This window comes from Suricata suricatta, chromosome 1 (assembly GCF_006229205.1).
Source record: "Suricata suricatta isolate VVHF042 chromosome 1, meerkat_22Aug2017_6uvM2_HiC, whole genome shotgun sequence".
Taxonomy (NCBI): Eukaryota; Metazoa; Chordata; class Mammalia; order Carnivora; family Herpestidae; genus Suricata; species Suricata suricatta.
Window position 1 is genome coordinate 96144341 of NC_043700.1, and position 20985 is coordinate 96165325.

The 20985-nt window shown below is 35.2% G+C and overlaps 1 protein-coding gene across 8 annotated transcripts in view; it reads right to left on the reverse strand.

Annotated features, from left to right (window-relative positions):
• Window positions 1–3597: 3597 nt before the first annotated feature.
• KIAA1109 (KIAA1109 ortholog) overlaps window positions 3598–20985 on the reverse strand; it is a 197858-nt gene continuing 180470 nt past the window's right edge. For all 8 annotated transcript variants that reach the window (XM_029941360.1, XM_029941381.1, XM_029941348.1 and 5 more), the window contains 12 exons: window positions 20292–20429; window positions 19344–19601; window positions 18062–18212; window positions 17186–17343; window positions 16897–17089; window positions 16468–16685; window positions 13402–13653; window positions 12500–12703; window positions 10373–10567; window positions 9819–9953; window positions 6746–6911; window positions 3598–4337 (listed from right to left, as the gene is read on the reverse strand). In XM_029941360.1, coding sequence (XP_029797220.1) covers window positions 4121–4337; window positions 6746–6911; window positions 9819–9953; window positions 10373–10567; window positions 12500–12703; window positions 13402–13653; window positions 16468–16685; window positions 16897–17089; window positions 17186–17343; window positions 18062–18212; window positions 19344–19601; window positions 20292–20429 — 2285 coding nt within the window. In that variant the 3' untranslated portion in view covers window positions 3598–4120. The remainder of the gene's footprint in view (window positions 4338–6745; window positions 6912–9818; window positions 9954–10372; window positions 10568–12499; window positions 12704–13401; window positions 13654–16467; window positions 16686–16896; window positions 17090–17185; window positions 17344–18061; window positions 18213–19343; window positions 19602–20291; window positions 20430–20985) is intronic.

Here is a 20985-nt window from a genome sequence, read left to right on the forward strand (position 1 = left end):
ATAGTTTGGCTGTTGTTGATAATGCTGCTATAAATATTGGGGTGCATGTACCCCTTTCAATCTATACTTTTGTATCCTTTGGGTAAATACCTAGTAGTGAAATTTCTGGATCGTAGAGTAGTTCTATTTATGTTTTGTTTTTTTTTTTTTTTTTTGAGAGATAGAGAGAGTGCGAGCAGGGGAGGGTCAGAGAGAGGGGGAGACACAGAATCCGAAGCAGGCTCCAGGCTCTGAGCTAGCTGTCAGCACAGAGCCTGACGTGGGGCTTGAACCCACGAACCATGAGATCATGACCTGAGCTGAAGCCGGACACTTAACCGACTGAGCCACCCAGGCGCCCCCACATTGGTAATTTAAAAAAATTGTTCTTTACTACAGTTTGTAATCATAGCTGTAAAAATTTTGTTAAACATTTTAGAAAACCTTGACGTATCATAGTATTTCCTGGAATAGAAGAAGATAATAATTTTGATAGACTAGAAAGTTTGTAATCTACATAGATGGATGCATCTTGCTTTTTTCTTCATTTAAGAATATTAGACAATCATCCTTATTTGTTTCACAGTTGTGTAGTATTCCACCAAATGGGCCTGCCATATTTTATTTAACCTGTCTTTTGTTGAATGGATATTTGAATTGTTTCTAACCTCTTATTACAAAGAATAATGCAAAAAATATTCTTACATAATTCATACACCTCAGGGTAGATCCTGTATTGAGAAGGCAAAGATCATATGCCTTTGTAATTTTCATAGCTCTTGCCTAATTGTTTTCCATGGGGGTTGTTCCAATTTACATTCCTACCAGCAATACACAAATCTAGGTTTTTCATAGCTTTGTCCAATGGAGCAACAGAAATTCTTAAGTTCTAGATTTATTTTAAATTGCCTTTTTATTTTTAAAAATTTTTAAAAGATTTGATTTAAATTCCACTTAACATACAGTATAATATTAGTTTCAGGTGTATGTACAATGTGGTGACTCAGCACTTCCATACAATACCTGGTGCTCATCACAAGTGCACTCCTTAATCCCCATCACCTATTTCACACACCCCCTTCCCCTCTGGTGACCATGTTTGTTCTCTTTAGTTAAAAGTCTTTCTCTTAGGGAGCCTGAGTAGGTCATTCAGTTAAGGCCCAAGTCATATCTCACAATTCGTGAGATCTAGCCCTGCATGTTTCCATAATTTGACGAATAATTTATGGCTGTTTCCATAATTTGGAATATGGATTCCATTGGATAATGCTGTAAACTTCCGGGTGCACGTATTGCTTTGAATTAGTATTTTTGCATTTTTTGGATGAATACTTAGTAGTCAGATTGCAGGATCATAGGGTAGTTCTATTTTTAACTGAGGAAACTCCATGCTGTTTTCTAGAGTGGTTGTACCAGTTTGCATTCCAACAGTACAAGAGGGTTCCCCTTTTTCCATATCCTCACCAACACCTGTTGTTTCTTGTGTTGTTGATTTTAGCTTTTTGACAGGTATGAGGTGATATTCCATTCAGTTTTGATTTGTATTTACCTTATGATGAGTGATGTTGAGAATCTTATCATGTGTCTCTTGGCCATCTGTATTTCTTCTTTGGAATAATGTCTATTGACGTTTACCCATTTTTTAATTGGATTATTGGTTTTTGGGTGTTGAGTTGTAGAAATTTCTTTATAGATTTTGGGTACTTACCCTTTATCAGAGATGTCATTTGCAAATATCTTCTCCCATTTTGTAGGTTGCCTTTTAATTTTGTTTCGCTGTGCAGAAAGTTTATTTTAATGAAGTCTTAAGAGTTTCCCTGGCATATCTTGAGGCATATCTATAAAGAAGTTGCGACGGCTGACATCAAATAGGTTACTGCCTGTGTTCTCCTCCCAAGATTTTCATGGGTTTCATGTTCTTATCACAGTAAAACATTATCCCAGTCAGTGCTAGAAATTGAGTAGGTTTATACTTAGGTTATTTTCTTTTTATAATCTCGTATATCAATGCTATATGCTGCCATGGGAAATTTTTAACATTTATATCTCACTAGCATACTGCTTCTTTGAAGCAGAGGATAATTACCTGAAGTAGGGGTCAAGTAAGGAACTAATTAATTTTTAGTTGCTTTGTTTTATGAAGTAACTTCCTGGCACTGTATATATCTAGTGTATATCTTATACATATATCCATAGTGGACATAGAATTTGCTTCTCTGGTAAACCTGACCAGTAAAAATTATGTATATGTAGCCTCCAACTGTAGAGAACTGGCAGATGATTGAAAAGATGGTCTAGCAGAAAGAATATGGAATTATGACTCTAGGCACTAGGCTTTTAGTTGTTACTAAATTGCTGTGTGACAGTAGATAGCAGTTCTTAATTCCCCAACCAACATTTACGTGTGTATGCTCTTGGCTCTTCTATAATTTATTATTATTTTCTAATTTGCCAGACACTTCTTTATCTACTTAATCCAAGAGTCTGCATCAGGGGCTTTTATGAGGAATTTTCTAGCTCTAGGATTTTCAGTTCTACTCTTTACCCAACCTTTAAACTGCCTGTACTACCTTGGCTAGATTTCAAACCTGAGTTGTGGGGGGAAAAAACCCAAAACATAATGGTATAATTATAATTGATCATAACTACTTTTGAATATTACTTTAGATTTTGCTAGTCTTTTAAAAATCTTATTATACTTCTGCACGTATATTACACACACATATATGTATCTTTGTATGTACAGAAGGATACATATAGTGCCCATGGGTGGCTCTGTTAGTTAAGCATTGGACTTCGGCTCAGGTCATAATTTCATGGTTTGTGAGTTCAAGCTCCACCATGGACTCTGTGCTGACAGTTCAGAGCCTGGAGCTTGCTTCAGATTTTGTCTCCCATTCTCTCAGCGCCTCTTCAGCTCATGCTCTGTCTCTTTCAAAAATGAATGTTAAAATCTTTTTTTAAAGTTTTAAAAGAGGATACATATAAATTTATACATAAATACAGTGTTAAGAACATACAGGTGTGTACTCCCCACTCACCACTAGTTTAAGAAATAGAGGTGCATCTGGGTGGCTCAGTTGGTTAAGCATCCAACGATTTCAGTTAAGGTCAACATCTCATGGGTTTGTGGGATTAAGCCCCACATCAGGCTCTGTGCTGACAGTGCAGAGCTGCTTGGGATTCTCTCTCTCTCCCTCTCCTAAATAAGCTTAAAAAAAAATAGAAAGAAATAGAACAATCAGGTATGCCTGGGTGGGTCAGCTGGTTGAGCATCTGACTCTTGATTTCGGTTCAGGTCATGATCTCAGCGTTTGTGGGACTGAGCCTCACATCAGGCTCTGCGCTGACAGCATGGAGCCTGCTTGGGATTCTCTCTTTCCCTCTCTCTGCCCCTACCCTGCTCTGATGTGTGTGTCTTGCTCTCAAAATGAACAAATAAATAAATAGAACAATATTTAATATTTCTGAGGTCTCTGCGGTGCCTCTTCCTGATTGCATCCTCCTTGAGCTAATCTTTATAAGGATTTGATTTTGTAAGAATTAATCATTTTCTATGAAAACAGGATAGGCATCTATCAATTATAAAAATAAGCTATCAAAAAAAGACCCAAGAACTAGAGTGAAACCAATTATTATGACTTTATTACAATCGTTACAAACAATATTTTAGTGGTATTTAATCATATCACAATTACTCAAACTATATACAAATAGGTATTTATACAAGACTGCATTTTAAAAAAAGAAAAAGCAATTAATAACCAAAAAAAAATCACATTATCAGCAAGATTTTTCCTAAAAGTTATGGCCAATATCAAAGGAAATTCACAGTTACTCTGAAAATATTTTAAAGATGGAGGAATCATATTGCACATAGTACAATTATAAACCCTACCAAGCAGATTTATATATTTTAATCTAGTTTTTCACAAAATTTACATTATCATGCAATACTTCACTGTATACAGAATGGTGGAACGAGAAAAAACAGATAAACTTAACAAATTTTCAATATAATGGCCACAAAATTAGAATTATCTTAAGTTATATTAGAAATATTTTACTATACAAAAAGAAAAAACACTCCAGTGTAATAAAACTTGACACAATCATAATCTGTTCACAGATGAGTTATTTTTTAGTGTTCTTCTTTATCTTTTCCTTTCTTTTCCTTTTCATCCTGTAGTGCAGTACCGAGCTTTTTGATAAGCACTGAGAGAACCTTGTCAAGTGGGTCCATGACTCCTCTTTGAAGCCATTTAGGAATCGTAGTCCTGGCATGATGGAAGCCCAATTTCTGGAGAATATAATCAACACCTACTGGATCGATCTTTCTTCCAGTCCAAGAAATTAATCTAAAATGATAAATAATGGTTTTTTATGAGTACCCTATAATTATAAATAATAGTTTTTTTTTATGAGTACAGTGCCCTAATACAGTCCTGAAGGTAGATTCAGGAGCATCACTAAACCTCCATTATAAGCTCAGGATAAAATATTCTCAATAGGTGCATTTGAGTAATCTTAGCTACAGTTCCTGAGTTCCCTATAACAGCATTCAAAAAACATGATTATAAGGATCCTTGAAAGTCTATATACACAGCAGTGGACTAAGTGAATTTCATTCGGATTTAGGCCTCTTAAGCTGCAGGGTAAACTTAACATTTAAAGAACATCTGGTTCATTCTAAAAGATGTTAACTTGATGGGATGAATCCTTTTACAAGGTGTACAGATATAAAATATATGTCACTATACACTTAAAATATCTTACATGTTTTGTTAATTTTATCTCAATAAAACAGAGTTCAACAAATATGTGGCATATGGTTGTGGGGGGAGGCTAAAATTTATTATTTGCTATGGGCTAAACATGTCTAAAGGACACATTCTTTCCTTATTTCTGGTATTTACTTCTTTATTGAGGAATAGCCATTTGTGAAACACTACTGGCCTTTCTCTGCTCCTTTATTGATGATTTGTCTGATTGGCAAGTTAACAGAGGAACTGGATAGTGTAGTTTAGTGCCCTCTTCCCTACCTTCTCTTAAGAGCCACTTATTTTGGTGAGTACCTTCATGCAATAGGTTTTTCAAGGACAGGCCACTAAATGGGTTAGTCCCAGACTGCCAACTGCAAAACTCTGGTGTACACCCGCCTCCCCCTTGAGTTCTCTATCATGAAGGCCCTGTCGGTAAGTCCAAACTTGGACTTTGTAGTAGAAAGCCATTGTTGCCAGACATCCAAACCATGTTCTCTGTTATGAACCTTATCAGTATGGAAACTGCCCTTTTGATTTGCAGCTGCCTTTCTCCCACTGTTTTAATTGCTTTTGAACTTGGGTAGGGAAAAGAAGCGGGATATTAAGGATTGATCTGCTATAGTTATATGCGTTTTGCATTAATTAACTCATTTAACCATTGTAACAACCCTGTAAGGTAGGTAATAATGTTTACCAAATTGTTCATATGTAGCAACTGAGACTGAAATAGGTTAGATCCTTTGGCTAAGATCATTTAGTTACTACGCTATCTATAAACCTGGACTTAGAGCCAGAGCTCTTCACCATGCTCTCCACCACTATACCATTTAACGAGGCTCTTGGTCATATGCACACATACATACTTATGGTAAATTTAACTTTTTAAGCTCATTTTAAATTAAAAGTATTTAATTCATCATAGATTTATAAATACAAAACAAATTTTCTAAGTAGTTTTCTGCATTAGAACCTCTGCAATATTTAATTTTGTTTCTGAGCAAAGACTGTTAATACTTTTCATGAGTATATGTACTATTAATTAATATCAAATTTTATTGAATACAAATTATTAACACAAAGTTACCACCTTCTGTTTTTACAAGAATCTACTGTATAATGGATATTTTGTTAGTTTGGAATTATTTTTGTGGCAATAAATATGTCTGAATAACCTTATCTAAATGTTATTTGTATCATTATGCAGAAATGTTGTGCTAGAATTTTCTTACAATGAACTTTTTTTGATACCATTATTCCATGACTCAGATAGTTATAATTTGATTAACAAAGCAGATGATAGGAAAGGGGAAAATGATAGGAAGTGGTAATCATAAAAAGGGAAACACAATACAAGTACCATTAGCTATAGCAGCTATTATAAATGTAATTAAAACTAGAAAATACTTTTGACATTTTAATATGAAAATAAGTTGATGGAATTAGCATCCTGATTATATTAGAATATGACTCAGTAAATGAACCTGAATCTGACAGCATTAAATTCAACATTTCAGGGACAGTTCTAGAATTGCTTAGCATGCAGACAGAAAAACTATGATACTGCAGGTTCCATTACATTGTCATGACATATGTGAGAAATTGTAATAATTCCTTAATGATGATGTGTGCGTGCTACGGTATCTTCCCAAACTAAGTAACAAAAAAGTTTACTATAGGCACCTCAAACACCTAAAATTAATCTCCTAGTAAAACATAATAGCAGTGGTGGAAGTAGACTTATTCTCATAGTTTAGTGATTAACTGGCAGAATGTTACCCAGCGGAGGATGCTGAGCTATTTTCAGTGTTTGTGCTTCTTTTGCCTTGACTAGAAGCACTTAAAAAAGCAGAAGGAGCAGAAAACAGCCAGAAGTGAGAGCTCTTATAGGTAGCTAACTTCTAAAAATTGTTTTGGCAAATCATATTTAACTTGCTACATCATTTATAACTGTTTCTTCTAATAATCCTATAGGACCTAGGTAAATATGCACGCCCTCTACTTACCTAAGAGTGGGTTCTAGATGCCATGTGTTGCACATAAAATCTCTCCAGTCCACAGTAGTGTAAGTGATGCTGTCTTCTCTGTCTCTGTCAGAGGAATTGTCATCATGTATAATAATTGGACTTTTTTGTCCTGGTCGAGTAGATAAAATCCGAGGTGGAAAAATGGCTATAATGAAAGTCATAGATTAATATCTAAAGTATATAATAAATTTATCTTAAATCACCATGTGAATAGTATAACTGGCTCCATTTATCATTTTACTCATGTAGTGGCCAAAGCCTCATTTAATGACATTTCTGAAAACTAGAATTTAAAAATAAGCCATAAACAAGTGCCAGTTATTGGTATTTCTTAGAGAAAGACAATATCAAATTAACATGTCATATTTTTGAGGGATAGCATATATTTTTTATATATTTCTGTGCTTAATACTAATGGTAAAGAATGCTGAGATTTATTTGATAGTAGGCATAGGGCACTGAAATTGACAGTTAAAAGTTTCCTAAAGAATGACTATAGGTAGACATTTTTAAATAGCTTTAAATGAGTGAACTGTATGATACGTGAATTGTGTCTCAATAAAGTATATCTCTCAGTAGTTTTAGGATGTTAATGTCTCTATATATTTGAACACTGGTACTAACTTAAGAGCTATTTACATAAGGAGCCTTTCATTCTTTATAGTGATACTCAAATGTTTTATGAAAAGACGGTTCTTTTTCAATTGGTGATAATATATATAGACTCAAAGTCAAATCTGTGATAGAAGTAGTTTTCATATAATGAACTTTTAGTGAATTACGTAATACGATAGGCATTGTGCAGTCTGTTTTTAATTTTATTGTGGATAAGCAGTAAGTAGCGTAACACATGGGACTGGGAATGAACTTAGAAACACAACTGCACTCACGGTCACACTGTCGCACCACATGAGAACATAGATGTCTTCAGTTACTGCCCACTCAGCTGCTCCGTCTTATTCTTGGTAATGGTTACAGTGCTACAATTTATCATGATGTTCTAGAAATGTTGATTCTGGTCTAGTCTTACATGCTATTTTTTTCTTAGGCATGTTTATACTTATTTTGGTCAAGAATTTCTTTTTGTTTTTAATAACAAAATATAACCAATAAAATATTCTTATTTATAATTAAAATCCCCATAGATAATAACACTTGGTTATTGTAAGTCTGATTATCAAGTTCCCATTTCCTCTTTTCCATGAAATGATGCTAAACAAGTTTGTGTTTTTACTCTTAATTGAAAAATAATTTACATATATACTAGTTTCAGGTGTACAACATAGTGATTCAACAATTATATACATTTTGAAATGCTCACCACAAGAAGTGTATTACAATATTATTGATTATAGTCCCTATGCTGTACTTTTCATACCCATGACTTATTTTATAATTGGAATTGTGTAGCTCTTAATCCCCTTCGTCTGTTTCCCCATCTCCCCACTTGTCTCCCTTTTGGCAACCACCAGTTCGTTCTCAGTGAGTCTGTTTCTCTTTGTGTGTGTGTGTGTGTGTGTACACACGCGCCCATCTGCATGCGCAACAGTTTATATTTAAAAAGAAAGATTTAAAAAAAATAGAGTTCATAGCAGACCAAGACCAACACAATATTTCATAAAGTGACAAAGGTTTCACATAACTGTGAAAAAGAAACCTGGCAGGCTTTTATATATAGACACCCTAGAAAAGAATTCTGAACTTCATATATTTAACTTGGCATATTTTTTTCCACATTAATTTCAAATATTAGGCAGACAGTAAACCAGGATTATAGTGGTGCCTGTTTATGTTGGTGCTATAAGTGAAGAGTGGCTCTACTTATATAAAATATTTCTATTAAATGGTTTCAGTCATTTAAGTTTCAACTGATGTCACATCTAGATTTTATAGTAACAGAACAGCAATTCAATCTATGCTATGCTGCTTTTGCATGTTTTTTTTGATAATTTACACTCTTGGCTCAAACATTTATCATGAGGCTATTATGAAATACTGCTAGAAATATTTTATATTCTTTATTCATGAAGAAAATGAAGTATTCCAGGGTGACCTAAACAAATAGCATGTATCTCAAGCAATTAAAAAAAATCACATCCCAGGTGCCTGGGTGGCTCAGTTGGTTAAGCATCTCACTTTGGTTCAGGTCATAATCTCATGGTTTGTGAGTTCAAGCCCCACATCTGGCTCTGTGCTGACAGCTTGGAGCCTGGAGCCTGCTTTGGAATTTGTGTCTCCCCCTCTCTCTGCCCCTCCCCTGCTCACACTCTGTCTTGCTCTCTCAAAAATAAACAAACATTAAAAATTTTTTATCACATCTATTGTTTTACCACTACATATTTCTATGTTTGCAGTAAATGCTTATTGTGTGAATAAAGACTATATTTGGAGGGCATTCCATATCATCACATTTCAGACTATCTCATTCTTTTCAACAGCTACAGAGGATGGATTGGATTCCATAATGGGAAGGATTCATTATATCCATTCTATATGGATATTAGGGTCACGATATGTTTCTTAATGGACAAACACGTAAGTTTCCAGTGAGTAAACCAGTGCTAGCTAGCTCACAAAAACAAAACCCCACCATTAGGTCTAAATAATTTATTTATAAAAAGATAATGTTCTCTGCATTCTAAATAGACTTATCTACTTAATTTACTTTTTCCAATTACGTTTATAACTCATACTACTACTTTATTATGTAGTCGTTTCCTTAGCCATTTCACTTTGACTAGCAGTATTTCCTCAAAGAAATGTTCTTTCTCTTCTTACTTTGTTTGATTCTCCTACAAGGCCTGATAATGTACATAGCATATATGGAAACATTCTGTAAAGTAATAAAACATACCATTCAGTATGTTTTGACTGTCATGTACACAGCAGATACTCAGTCTGTCACATATATTTATTTCATTGATATATACAACTCATAAATGAAGGAGATACATTCTACTCATGTTATCAATAGACCACACAAATCATATAAATGGCACTGACAACTGCCTTTCCTGAAGCTTGAAAGAAAGAAAAAGAATATGCTACTCACCCTTTTCTTTTTCTTTAAGGTAAGCTGACACTAAATCATGAAGGAACATGATGAGCTCAGCATCCATAGTCACACAAATGTGGTCAGTGAACTCTGTCACCACACTGCATTCTACCTTTGGCTTCAGGTTGGCATCTGCAATGGCAAAGTTCTATAGTAAAGGATTTGATGAAAGAAGTCCCTTTCTCTTCTTGTTAATAAGGGATTTTACATGGGTTTATGTAAATGAATCCATTTAAATGCAACTACAGAAAAATGAGTAGTTTCTGTGATTTACAAATGATAATTTACTAAGCATTTTCCAAGTATATACCATTTATTCCTCATAAAAACCCTATGAATGAAGTCCTATCATTACCCCCCATTTTACTGAAGAGAAAGGCACAAATGGATTAGATCATTTGTCAGAAGTCATAGAGCTATTAAGAAAATTTGACTAAACAAATCAATGTCACTAGACTACATTAATAATATTACACAAATAACCTGTGAACACAGTAATCTGAAGTTCCTTTAGAATTTTTAGTAACTTTAGAAACTATTTTTTCACATACCCTGTAATGAAGGTTCTTGTGGCTCTTGAACATGAATGGATTTAAATTCAAGCTGCATCCTTGGTAATGCAAAGATAGTCTCTGTTTCATGATTGTAGCTAGAACCTCCTCTGAATCCACTCAACAAACTAGAATTTTTCACTGTAGTGCTATTCTCAGTATTATTAGCATCAACATTACGAAGCAAGTTTAGCTCTACATGGATAATAATAAAGAAGAAAAGAATCAAATTAAACTAGTATACATTGATAAACCTATAGCTTTCATGACAGTATCATACACAGAATGGTCTTCATTTTAGAAGCTGGAAAATAATGACTCACATTTTTAACAACAGAGCCAGATAAAAGCTTTGGTCTATTTAAATACATTTATCCATTTAAATATATTTATTACCTACTTATATTTATAGATAAATATAATAATATTTTAGAAATATGTACTGTTATATATATATATATTATATATGCATATATACATACATACATATATACATACATATATATATATATATATATATATATATAGTGATTCTATTCTCAAGACTGGAGCTTTATAACATAACTTTGGATAAATTTAATACGTTTTGTTTTTATTTCTCAAACTTTACTTTTTTACATTTTTTTATGTTTTTTATTTTTGAGAGATAGAGATAGCGCGAGCAGGGGAGGGTCAAAGAGAGAAGGAGACACAGAATCTGAAGCAGCTCCAGGCTCTGAGCTAGCTGTCAGCACAGAGCCCAATGCAGGGCTCGAACCCACAAACCATGAGATCATGACCTGAGCTTAAGCCGGATACTTAAATGACTGCGCCACCCAGGTGCCCCTATTTCTCAAATTTTAAAATAAATAAATATTATTTTTAACTAAATTCATGTCCAATTTCAGGAGTTTAATTAAGCTCAGAATTCTCCATAGATTGAATACGTTGCTTTTTTTTTTTATGGTACATTATTTAGTTATTTAAATTCAAGTTAGTTAACATACGGTGTAGTAATGGTGTCAGGAGTAGAACCCAGTGCTCATCCCAACAAGTGCCCTCCTTAATGCCCATCACTCATATCCCCCTACCCACCTTCCCTCCAGCAACCCTCAAATAGCCCCAACATGTTATACCAACCCAAAAGAACTCCCTCCTCCAAAAATTTCTATTGGAAGGTAGAATAGTCAATACAGAATAGTTAATACATACATAATCTTCTAATTTACTTCCTTATCCTCCTTTGTTCTCAGAACATTTTCAATAGTCTTTAATCCCTGGGGTGGTCTATTCCGTAGTAACTTTTTCAACGGGGCCTAAGTCATCTTTCCAGTTTTGAAAGGTGGTTATTTCTGTACAACATACAAGTCTTTACAGGTCTCAATCTAGTCACCTTGCCAATACAGATGACATGATTGGTAAAAGCAGTACTATCAACTTGAACACAAAAACAACCATACACACACAAAAAAGAATTTTCCTGACCACATTATCACAAGATTGGTGATTCTAATCAAATGGAAAAACTCATCAAAAGTGCTCTTTTTAAACTTATTTCATAGGAATATTATTTAGTCTCATTTTATTCCAACCACCCCAAACCTTAAGTTTGTGGCATCATATTACTTAGTTGTGTGATAACTTTACCAAACCTCTACAAAAATATTTTAACTATAATAAACTTGATTTATTTAAACTAGCTTTATTTTGAATGTTTTCAGTTACATCTAAAATAGTGTTTAGGGGCACCTGCGTGGCTCAGTCCGGTAAGTGTCCAGCTTTGGCTCAGGTCATGATCTCAGTTTGTGGGTTTGAGCCCTGAGTCGGGCTCTATGCTGACAGCTCAGAGCCTAGAGCCTGTTTTGAATTCTGTGTGTCCCTCTCCCTCTGACCCTCCCCTGCTCACACTGTCTCTCTCTGTCTCTCAAATATAAATAAAAAACATAAAAAAAATTTTTTAAATAGTGTTTAGTTTTTGAGATGTTGCACAACTAGGGTGGTGAATCATGTACAACAATATGTGATCAGGGATACAATGAAACTGGTTTAATGAAAGAAATGAAAATTCTCCCTCTATTTAAATTCTAAACACAGGCAACAGGCTCCAAAGAGAGTAAACAAATCTCTTTAAAAAAGTAAACTTTTAACCTTCATTCCTTGTGGCTGTAACATAATTGAACCATTCTTTCACACTTGCTACTCCATGGGGTGGATTTTCATGGCGACGCCTTGTTATCTTAGTTATTGTTGCCATAGGACTTTCCAAAGCACCACATGGTTTCGTAACCATGGTGTTATGGCCTAGATGAAAATCCAACGTTTGTACAATATATGTAGAATGATCACTAGACCCTAGAATGAATAAAAGGTTTGTTAATGTTAACAAGCTAGATTTAGATGCAAGAAAACAGTTGAGGCTTTAGAAAAGGAATAGATTTAGCTAACTCATACATAAATAAAAAAGAGGGTAAAATTGAGAAGTGAGAAAAAAATCACAAATAGGTTTACTTTCTTTTAGTTATAACTTGATTTGTCCCCAGTAAGATGATGAGCATGAACCATTTTTTCCTTCATCATTAAGAAACCACAGATTAGGAAATTAAAGCTAAAAAGAAGATTTATCACTGTAAATAGAGGTGAAAGCATAGCTGGTATTACTCATAAAAGTTTTATAATACAGTACTCACTGACCATTTCCTTAAAATGTCACCATGTGTCTTTTATCATGTTCTTATAAGAAAGATTTACAAAAACTATTGTTATGACTGTAGCCAGCCACAGCAGCAGAAACTTTAATTGCTTAATTAAACAAACAGAATAAGATGTCAAGTTCAGAAGTAAGTGCTTTAACATGTCCCAGACTTTATACTGACACATTGGCACTAAACTCCTTGACATGTCAAGTACATGAGAACAAATAGGGTTGGACTTCAGTAATATATGAAAAACATACAAAAGACATAAGAAAATTATTCTGTCATTTATATTCATATCAGAAAGGTCAAAGTTAACTATAAGAAAAGGTAAAAGTTACAAATCTGTCCATTTACCATCTTCCCAGATTTTCTGAGCTTCAGTCCAAAAAGCAATATTTGGTTCTTCTAAGTGAAAAAGGGCCCAGGATTTTGAACGGAAATTTGGACCATGAAAACAAGCTAGTGTCATATGATTTCCATGTAAGCTCATTGATCCTCCAAACTGCATTCCATTTTCTGGTAATGGAATCTGAAATAAGGATATGTGGCATCCCGACACCACCTTCAGTACTCCGGGCCAATGGCGATGATGAGCGGCATCAAGCACTGCAAGAAAACCAGAAAACACTTATCCTCACGTGCCTCTCTGACATCCTGAATGGCTGCCTGGTGGCCATCTACAGCTGCAGTGATGCAGGTAAGGGATGAAAACAATCCAATACCTGGCTAACATTAAGTAAAAGCTGATAAAAATACAGTCTGGGAAAAACTGTATAAGGATGGATAGAATTAAGGAAAGTAGTAACTTGCTAATAATAATTACAACTAATCTTTCTGTAATGATTCATGATTTACAAAGTACTTGCATGACATTTTATACCATTTTCACAAGAATTCTGTAATTTAGGGATATCATCTAGATTCTTTTCAAATGAAGCAGAAGAGGGGTTTAGTGAACCGGTGACTAGATGACCTAGAAATCAAATGCAGCTCTCATGATTTTTTTTATTTTCTCTTATACCCTTGCTACTCAAAAGTGGTTTGAGGACCAGCAGCATCAGCATCACCTGGTAACTTATTAGAACTAGACTCTTAAGTCCACCTTGTGCCTAATGTATCAGGATTTTCATTTTAATGAGATCTCCAGGGGTTTCAGATGCACTTAAAGTTTGAGTAGCACTATTTATATTTCTTACTTATCCGGATAATATCCTTTTTGGCTGTTTTCCACAATTCTCACTCCAGATCCAACCAAGGACATACATTGTATTTAGTTGGCATGTGTCTTTAGTTTCCTTTAATCTGAAACAATTCCCTAAGCCTGGTTTGTTTTCCACGACAAGGACTTTTTTGAAGAATCCAGGCCAGGCATCTTGGGGAACATCTCTCTAATTTGTATGTGCCTGACACCAATTCTAGTTTAAAGTAAATACAGAAACTACAGGAATAAGATAAATGAAACTACAAGGAAACAACTAGAAAAAAAAATCTAGAAGGTAGGACATTCTGTAGGAAAATTGACCAAGCCTCTTCAACAATCAGGTCATTAACAAAAAAGGACCAAGCTGAATTAAAAGAGAGTAAAGGAACATTATCATATTTTAACTTGTGATCTTGAATTATGAATTATATATATATGAATCATATGTATATATTGGTGAGAACAAATTAGTTGTAAGAATAATTTTAGGTCAATTGTGGAATGTGGTCAGAAGGCCAGAGGAGATAATTAGCAAAATGGAAAACTGGATATTGTTCACTAGAAAAGGTTACAAAACAGTATAACCATATTTTGATAAAAAGTATATGTGTGTATAGGTTCATAGAAAATTATCTGAAAGCATATAAAGTGTTCAGAGTGATAATTTCTGAATGGAATATGAATGGAATTTGTTTTTTGCATGTATTTATTTTCTAGGCTTTTTTACTGTATTTGTATGACTTCTGTGATTACAAAACATTATTTTTTTAAGTGTATTTGTTTTTAGAGAGAGAAAGCATGCACATGCTTGAGTGGGGGAGAGGGAGAGACAGAATCCCAAGCAGGTTCCATGCTCTCAGTGCAGAGCCTTACACAGGGCTCGATTTCATGAACTGTGAGATCATGCTCTGAGCCCAAACCAAGATTCGGATGCTTAACCAACTGAGCCACCCAGGTGCCCCTAAAATATTATTTAAAATTATCCTGAATCTGACTCTTGACCACGTCTCCCTCTCTCTAGCTAAAGCCACCGTCACTTGTTGCCTGGGCCCTTCCAGTTGTCTCTTTACTATTACTACGTGTGCAGTAACGGTAATGGTAATTACTGCAATGGTCTCTACTTCCACTCTTAGCCACTGTCGTCTATTCTCTACACAGCAACTAGAATGATTCTCTAAAAAGGAGTATTTTAAGGGGTGCTTTGGTGGCTTGGTCAGTTGAGCGTCCAACTCTTGGTTTTGCCTTAGGTAATGATCTCACTGTGGGATCGACCCCCTCATCCACAGCACAGAGCCTACCTGAGAATCTCATTTTCTCACTCTTTCTCAAAATAAATAATTTTTTAAAGGAGTATTTTAAGAAAAAGTAAATCAAATATGAAATCTGTTCAGAACTCTCCAATAGAGATGTCCATCATATTAAAAATCTTATCTGTGGCCATTCATGTCCGACATTTTCCTGCTTGCTCACTCTGTTCCAACAAAGTCGGCACCTTAATGATCCTCAAATAAACCGACTTTCTTCTACTGTAGGAGCTTTGCACTCTTCAATAGGCCCCTATGCCCAGAATCTCTTCCTCAGAAGAGATCTTTCTAGTCTAGATCTTTCACTTCAGAAAAGGCTTCTCTGAACCCCCTTTCTCAACTAGCTAGCCTCACTCACTAGAATTCTTTATCTCCTTTCCCTGCTTTTTCAGCATGTCTTTCTATCTGAAATTATCTTACCTATTTAGTTAGTAAATTAATTATGATCTATCTCTGCCACTAGAACAAAACTTCATGTAGGTAGGAACTCTGTCTACTAATAGATCTCCTATGCCTTAGGAGCCGTGCTTAAGAACATAGTTGATTTGCTGATTGATCTACTGAGTGAATGTAATAATCTGCTTAATATGACACATATAATAAATCCAAACTTAGACATTGTCATTCCCCAGCCCAAGCTCTAAACCAGAACAAAGTATTGTCATTGTTAGTATTCAAGAGCATGGAGGGGGTATGGTTATAGGTGAGCTTGGCAGGGGCAGGAGATAGTAAATGATGACTTCCCAAATGATGGTCTTTAATTCCATTGATGGGGAGGAAATCAGGTACTGCTGAGTGAATAAAGAGCATATGAACCACTTTGTAAGTATGATACACAGGTATTATACACTAAGGCTGTATCACGACACTTAGTGAAAGATAAAGCATATATAAAGGCTTAGTGCTAATCCTTACATTGCTCTTGTGAACTTTTCTCTAAGTTATTAGTCACTGTCCTAGGTGGAAGATATGGAACGGGTCCCCAGGTAGACAGAGCTCGTTTGCTGGTGTCAAACTGTTGTGTGAAAAATTCCTGGAGCTTCATTCCTATTTTTATCAGGTCCGGTGTAGTTGATCTTGATATCATTACTTGGAAAATATCCCACTTCAAATCTCCATGGACAAATATTTCACTAAAGCATAAAACAGAATATCATATATCTTATACAAGAGAGCTAAAAAAAAACCCAAAGTTCCCTTCTTCACCCAGCTTTTTCTTACATATTTTTGCATAATAGAAGATCATTTTTCAAGAAAAGTGTATTGTGCTTTATAACTGGAAGAGAGAAAACCTCTTAGGAGCAGTCCTATAAAGTGTTCAAAAAGTAACATTTTACTAAATACCTTTTATCAGTCATGCTTGAATCCAGTGTATTATACAGATTTACTTTCCATTCATCCTGAAGCTTGAGATCGGCATTACTGAAGATGCCCATGAGGATACTTGAGCCCATGTAATCAACACGAGCTTCTGTAGAACCCATAGTAATCTGAATTTTGTGACTAGGTTGCTGATTTGGATGTTCAGAAATATGAGCTAAAATAGAACAATAATTACTTTTCACAGAAATGCCTAATGGGAAACACTTATCAAAATCAGTTTTCAAAAACAAGTTGTAAAATTTCAACATACCAACCATCTCCAAAGCATTGACATCAATGGTCCCTCCAACTACTCCTCCTTTAGAATCTAACTGTGATCTTCCCAGACCAACAGACATGCTGATCTCTCGATCTCGATTACTTCCTACTGACAGACGGCCCTGACTCTTCAAACCACTAGTTGTCCAACTGAAAAAAAGAAAAAGGGTTAATAAGCTCTCAATGTCATGAATTAAAACAGGAATTAGAAGATTTTAAAAAGTTTGACAAAACAACACATTTCTTATAAAAACTGTGGTAAATGTTTGCATAGTAATATTGATGATAAAGCTTTCTTCTTACCTAGCAAATTACACTATTTTTCTTATAATTTTCTCTTTTTAGAATACATATTCCATGCTGTTTTATCTTTAGGATCTTTAGGATCAAGCCACTTTCAGGAAAAGTACTTTATATCTTTTTTCTATTGTCTTTATGGTCTCAAACATTTCAGTATTAAAAAGGTTTTATAAGTCAGGCAGAGAAGGACAGATACCATATGTTTGCACTCATAGGTCTAACAGGAGAACAGGAGAAACCTAATGGAGGACCAGAGGGAGGGGAAGAGGGAGAGAGAGGGATGCAAAACTTGAGAGACACTTGAATACTGAAAACAAACTGAGGGTTGAAGGGGAAGGGGGAGGGGGGGGAAAGAGGTGGTGGTGATGGAGGAGGGCACTTGTGGGGAAGAGCACTGGGTGTTGTATGGAAACCAATTTGACAATAAACTACTTAAAAAAATTAAAATTAAAATAAAAAAAAATAAATAAAAATAAACAGAGAAAATAAAAAGGTTTTAAATTGCTTTACTACAATATAAGAAAAATTACAACTAATGATTAATTTTCCTTGTATCTGAATAGCTTACGTTGTATTTCCCATTACATTACTCATATTCATTTGAACGTTTAATTGCTTCAAGTTGATGGCAAATACGACCAATGTTTCCCATGGGGTCCCTTGTTGGCTTGCTGCTTTGTTTGATTTGTTAAAAGGAGTTGATGTTTTTGAAAGTGAATCTAAAAATAGAAAAATCAAAAGCACATTCACACAGACGAATATACAGTTAAAAATTATCACTCTTGTCACTATAATCCCCAGAGTAAAAATACGGTATTTTGAATTAAAACCGAACTTTTAATAGCTGCCACACTGCCTCACAATACTAGCTACCATTTACTGAACGAATGTTCAGTAAGAGCTGACAGTCTTACCTCTTAAAAGCTCATTAAGTTTCATATGATCTCTGTTTTATATGAGGAAACTCTGGTGTGCGTGGGATACAGTGGCACAGAGCATCACCCTCAGATTGGTTTAGCAAAGGAGAAAATCAGAAGTTGCTGCTGCCAAATAGAGCACCTGAAGGCAGGGACTATTCTGAAATGCAGACACCTGCTGAGGCACCTGTATTCTGGGTTCCTGTGGGCTCAGTGTGTATCCCGAATCCTTCATTTACTCATTATACTTTAAGCTTGTGACATGAACTGTCTCATTTTTATATGTTAAGACACAAATAGAGTGTTGAGCATATAGAAGAGTTCAAAAAACACTAGCTGAATAAATGACTGAATGAATAAATACCAAAGATTAATATTTTCAATATTGAACATCTTTAACAACACTGTAGGTTGTGTAGATTGGGGTTCCTTTTTTTTTTTTTAAAGTTTACTTATTTATTTTGAGAGAGAGAGAGTACACAGCCAAGTAAAGGAGAGGCAGAGAATGAGAAAAAGAGAATCTTAAGCAGGCTCTGCACTGACAGTGCAGGGCTCAAATTCAAAAACAGCAAGATCATGACCTACGCCAAAGTTGGATGCTTAACAGACTGAGCCACCCAGGTGCCCCAAATGGTTTTACTTCTAAAAATAACTATACCATGTGGACCAAACAATATGCTCATTCCTCTCTCTCTTCCCCTTTGCAAAGCTACTAGCCAGCCACCTATCTCTTCTGCTGGCAAATACTTTGAAGTGTTTGTTGTTTTGTTTGGGTATTCCAACCCCTACCCCTCAACCACAATCATCTTCCATAAAAATCTGCAAGAGTGTATCTTCTTATAGTTGAGGAAGAAATCTGAGAGTAATGAATTAAGGTTTTTATCCTGAGGGCATTGGGGAGATCCTGATAACAAAGAGAGCAAGCAGTGTTACCTCTTCGGGGAACTGAAGAATCAGACACACTCCTTGATCTTATGGAAGCTGGGGATTTTAGGCTCTGTGCAGCAGTCCCTGGTGACATGGTGCTGTTCGTCATATGCTCATTGAATACGTTAGGTGACTGAGGCATGTGCGTGAAGGAGGCTGACTGACTAGGCTGCTCCCAGGTCCTGCAGTAAGCTTTTCTTGATGATTCAGGGGAAAGATGTTGGCTTACACCTTCAATGGAATCAGGCGTCCCTGGGCCAGATGCTATTAAAAAAGTAGAAAACAGAAACAATTAACCAGGGTGGAATCTCCATCTTTTAAAATAATAAATTTCACTATGCCACCATTTCTAATTCTATATTCCTTTCAGTTCTTTATTTGGTAACTGTACAGTAATTTATGGTTTGCAAAGTACCTTCCAGCATGTTCTTTTATTTCTCACAGAAACTCATGAAAAGGGCAAGACAGGTCCATTTTATAGATAAGGGAATAGACTCAGACCTGGATTTCTAACATTTTCTCCTGTATTATGCTAACTTTACCTTTCACTTACACAATACACTACTAACAAATAAGTCCTAGAGAAAAAAATGGCGCCAATATGGTAACATGGCCTCAACATTTTCTATTTTTCGTGCTTAACTAACCAGATTAACTTGGATGGTGAGATGTATTTCTGCATTTTCAGATTTTACAAAAATTACAGAGTAATCATTATAGAATTTAAGTCAGCTCAATGTAATCTCTGAAAGGGCAAGCTTTTGTGATCTCCAGTACTCAGAGATCCTCGATGATTAGCACATTAGAGGTGCTCAGGAGACATTTGTTCAGTGAGTGAATGAACTGCATGGTACAACTTACCAAGTAAGACCAAGCTTGTGCTACCAATAATAGGCTCTTGTTATTACTATAATCACAATTAAAAGCACAATTACAGTTACATAATAAGCTTACTTGGTAAATTTATAGTTTGGTCTCCAAGGAATAGGCGTCTTGCAATACTTCTCCTATACCAGGCTCTTGGAAATGCCAGAATTTCACTGAGTCGACGCATATCATATTTAAAGGAGGCCGATCCTATATCACAGACCGCTGATACAGAAATAAAATCTGTTAGATTTCCAAAACTTTTAATCATAGTAGGCATAACATGACACATTACACAACTGAATTATAATAATTAAATATCAAAATAATTTACATGGTCTGATTAGTACGTGATAATATATGTTCCTTCCACGAATGATTAAAATAGCACATTCTTACACTATTCTATTTCCTTTTTTGAGGTGAGGGCAACTTGAAGTTCTGTTTTCCCTTATCATGAAATTCTGAGAGGTTCTAAAGATCAGACTTATTGACAGCTTTCAACTTTAACATAGGGCTCTTCTCAAATATGGAAATTGAATAATCAGGATGGGCAGGTGAAACCAACTTCCTGAAAAATAGCTACAAACCAAACAGTGTGTGTCAAGAACTACTATTTTCCTTTTAGACACAGAGCAGTGACTGGTCAGTCTGAAAGCATTCTTCTGTTGGCCACCTCTTGGGGTTCTGCTCTGAACATTGTGCTGCTCCTACTTTACATTCTCTTCTGTTCCTCCACCACAGCTTCTGTAGGATTTACACACCAATCTCTCCCAAATCT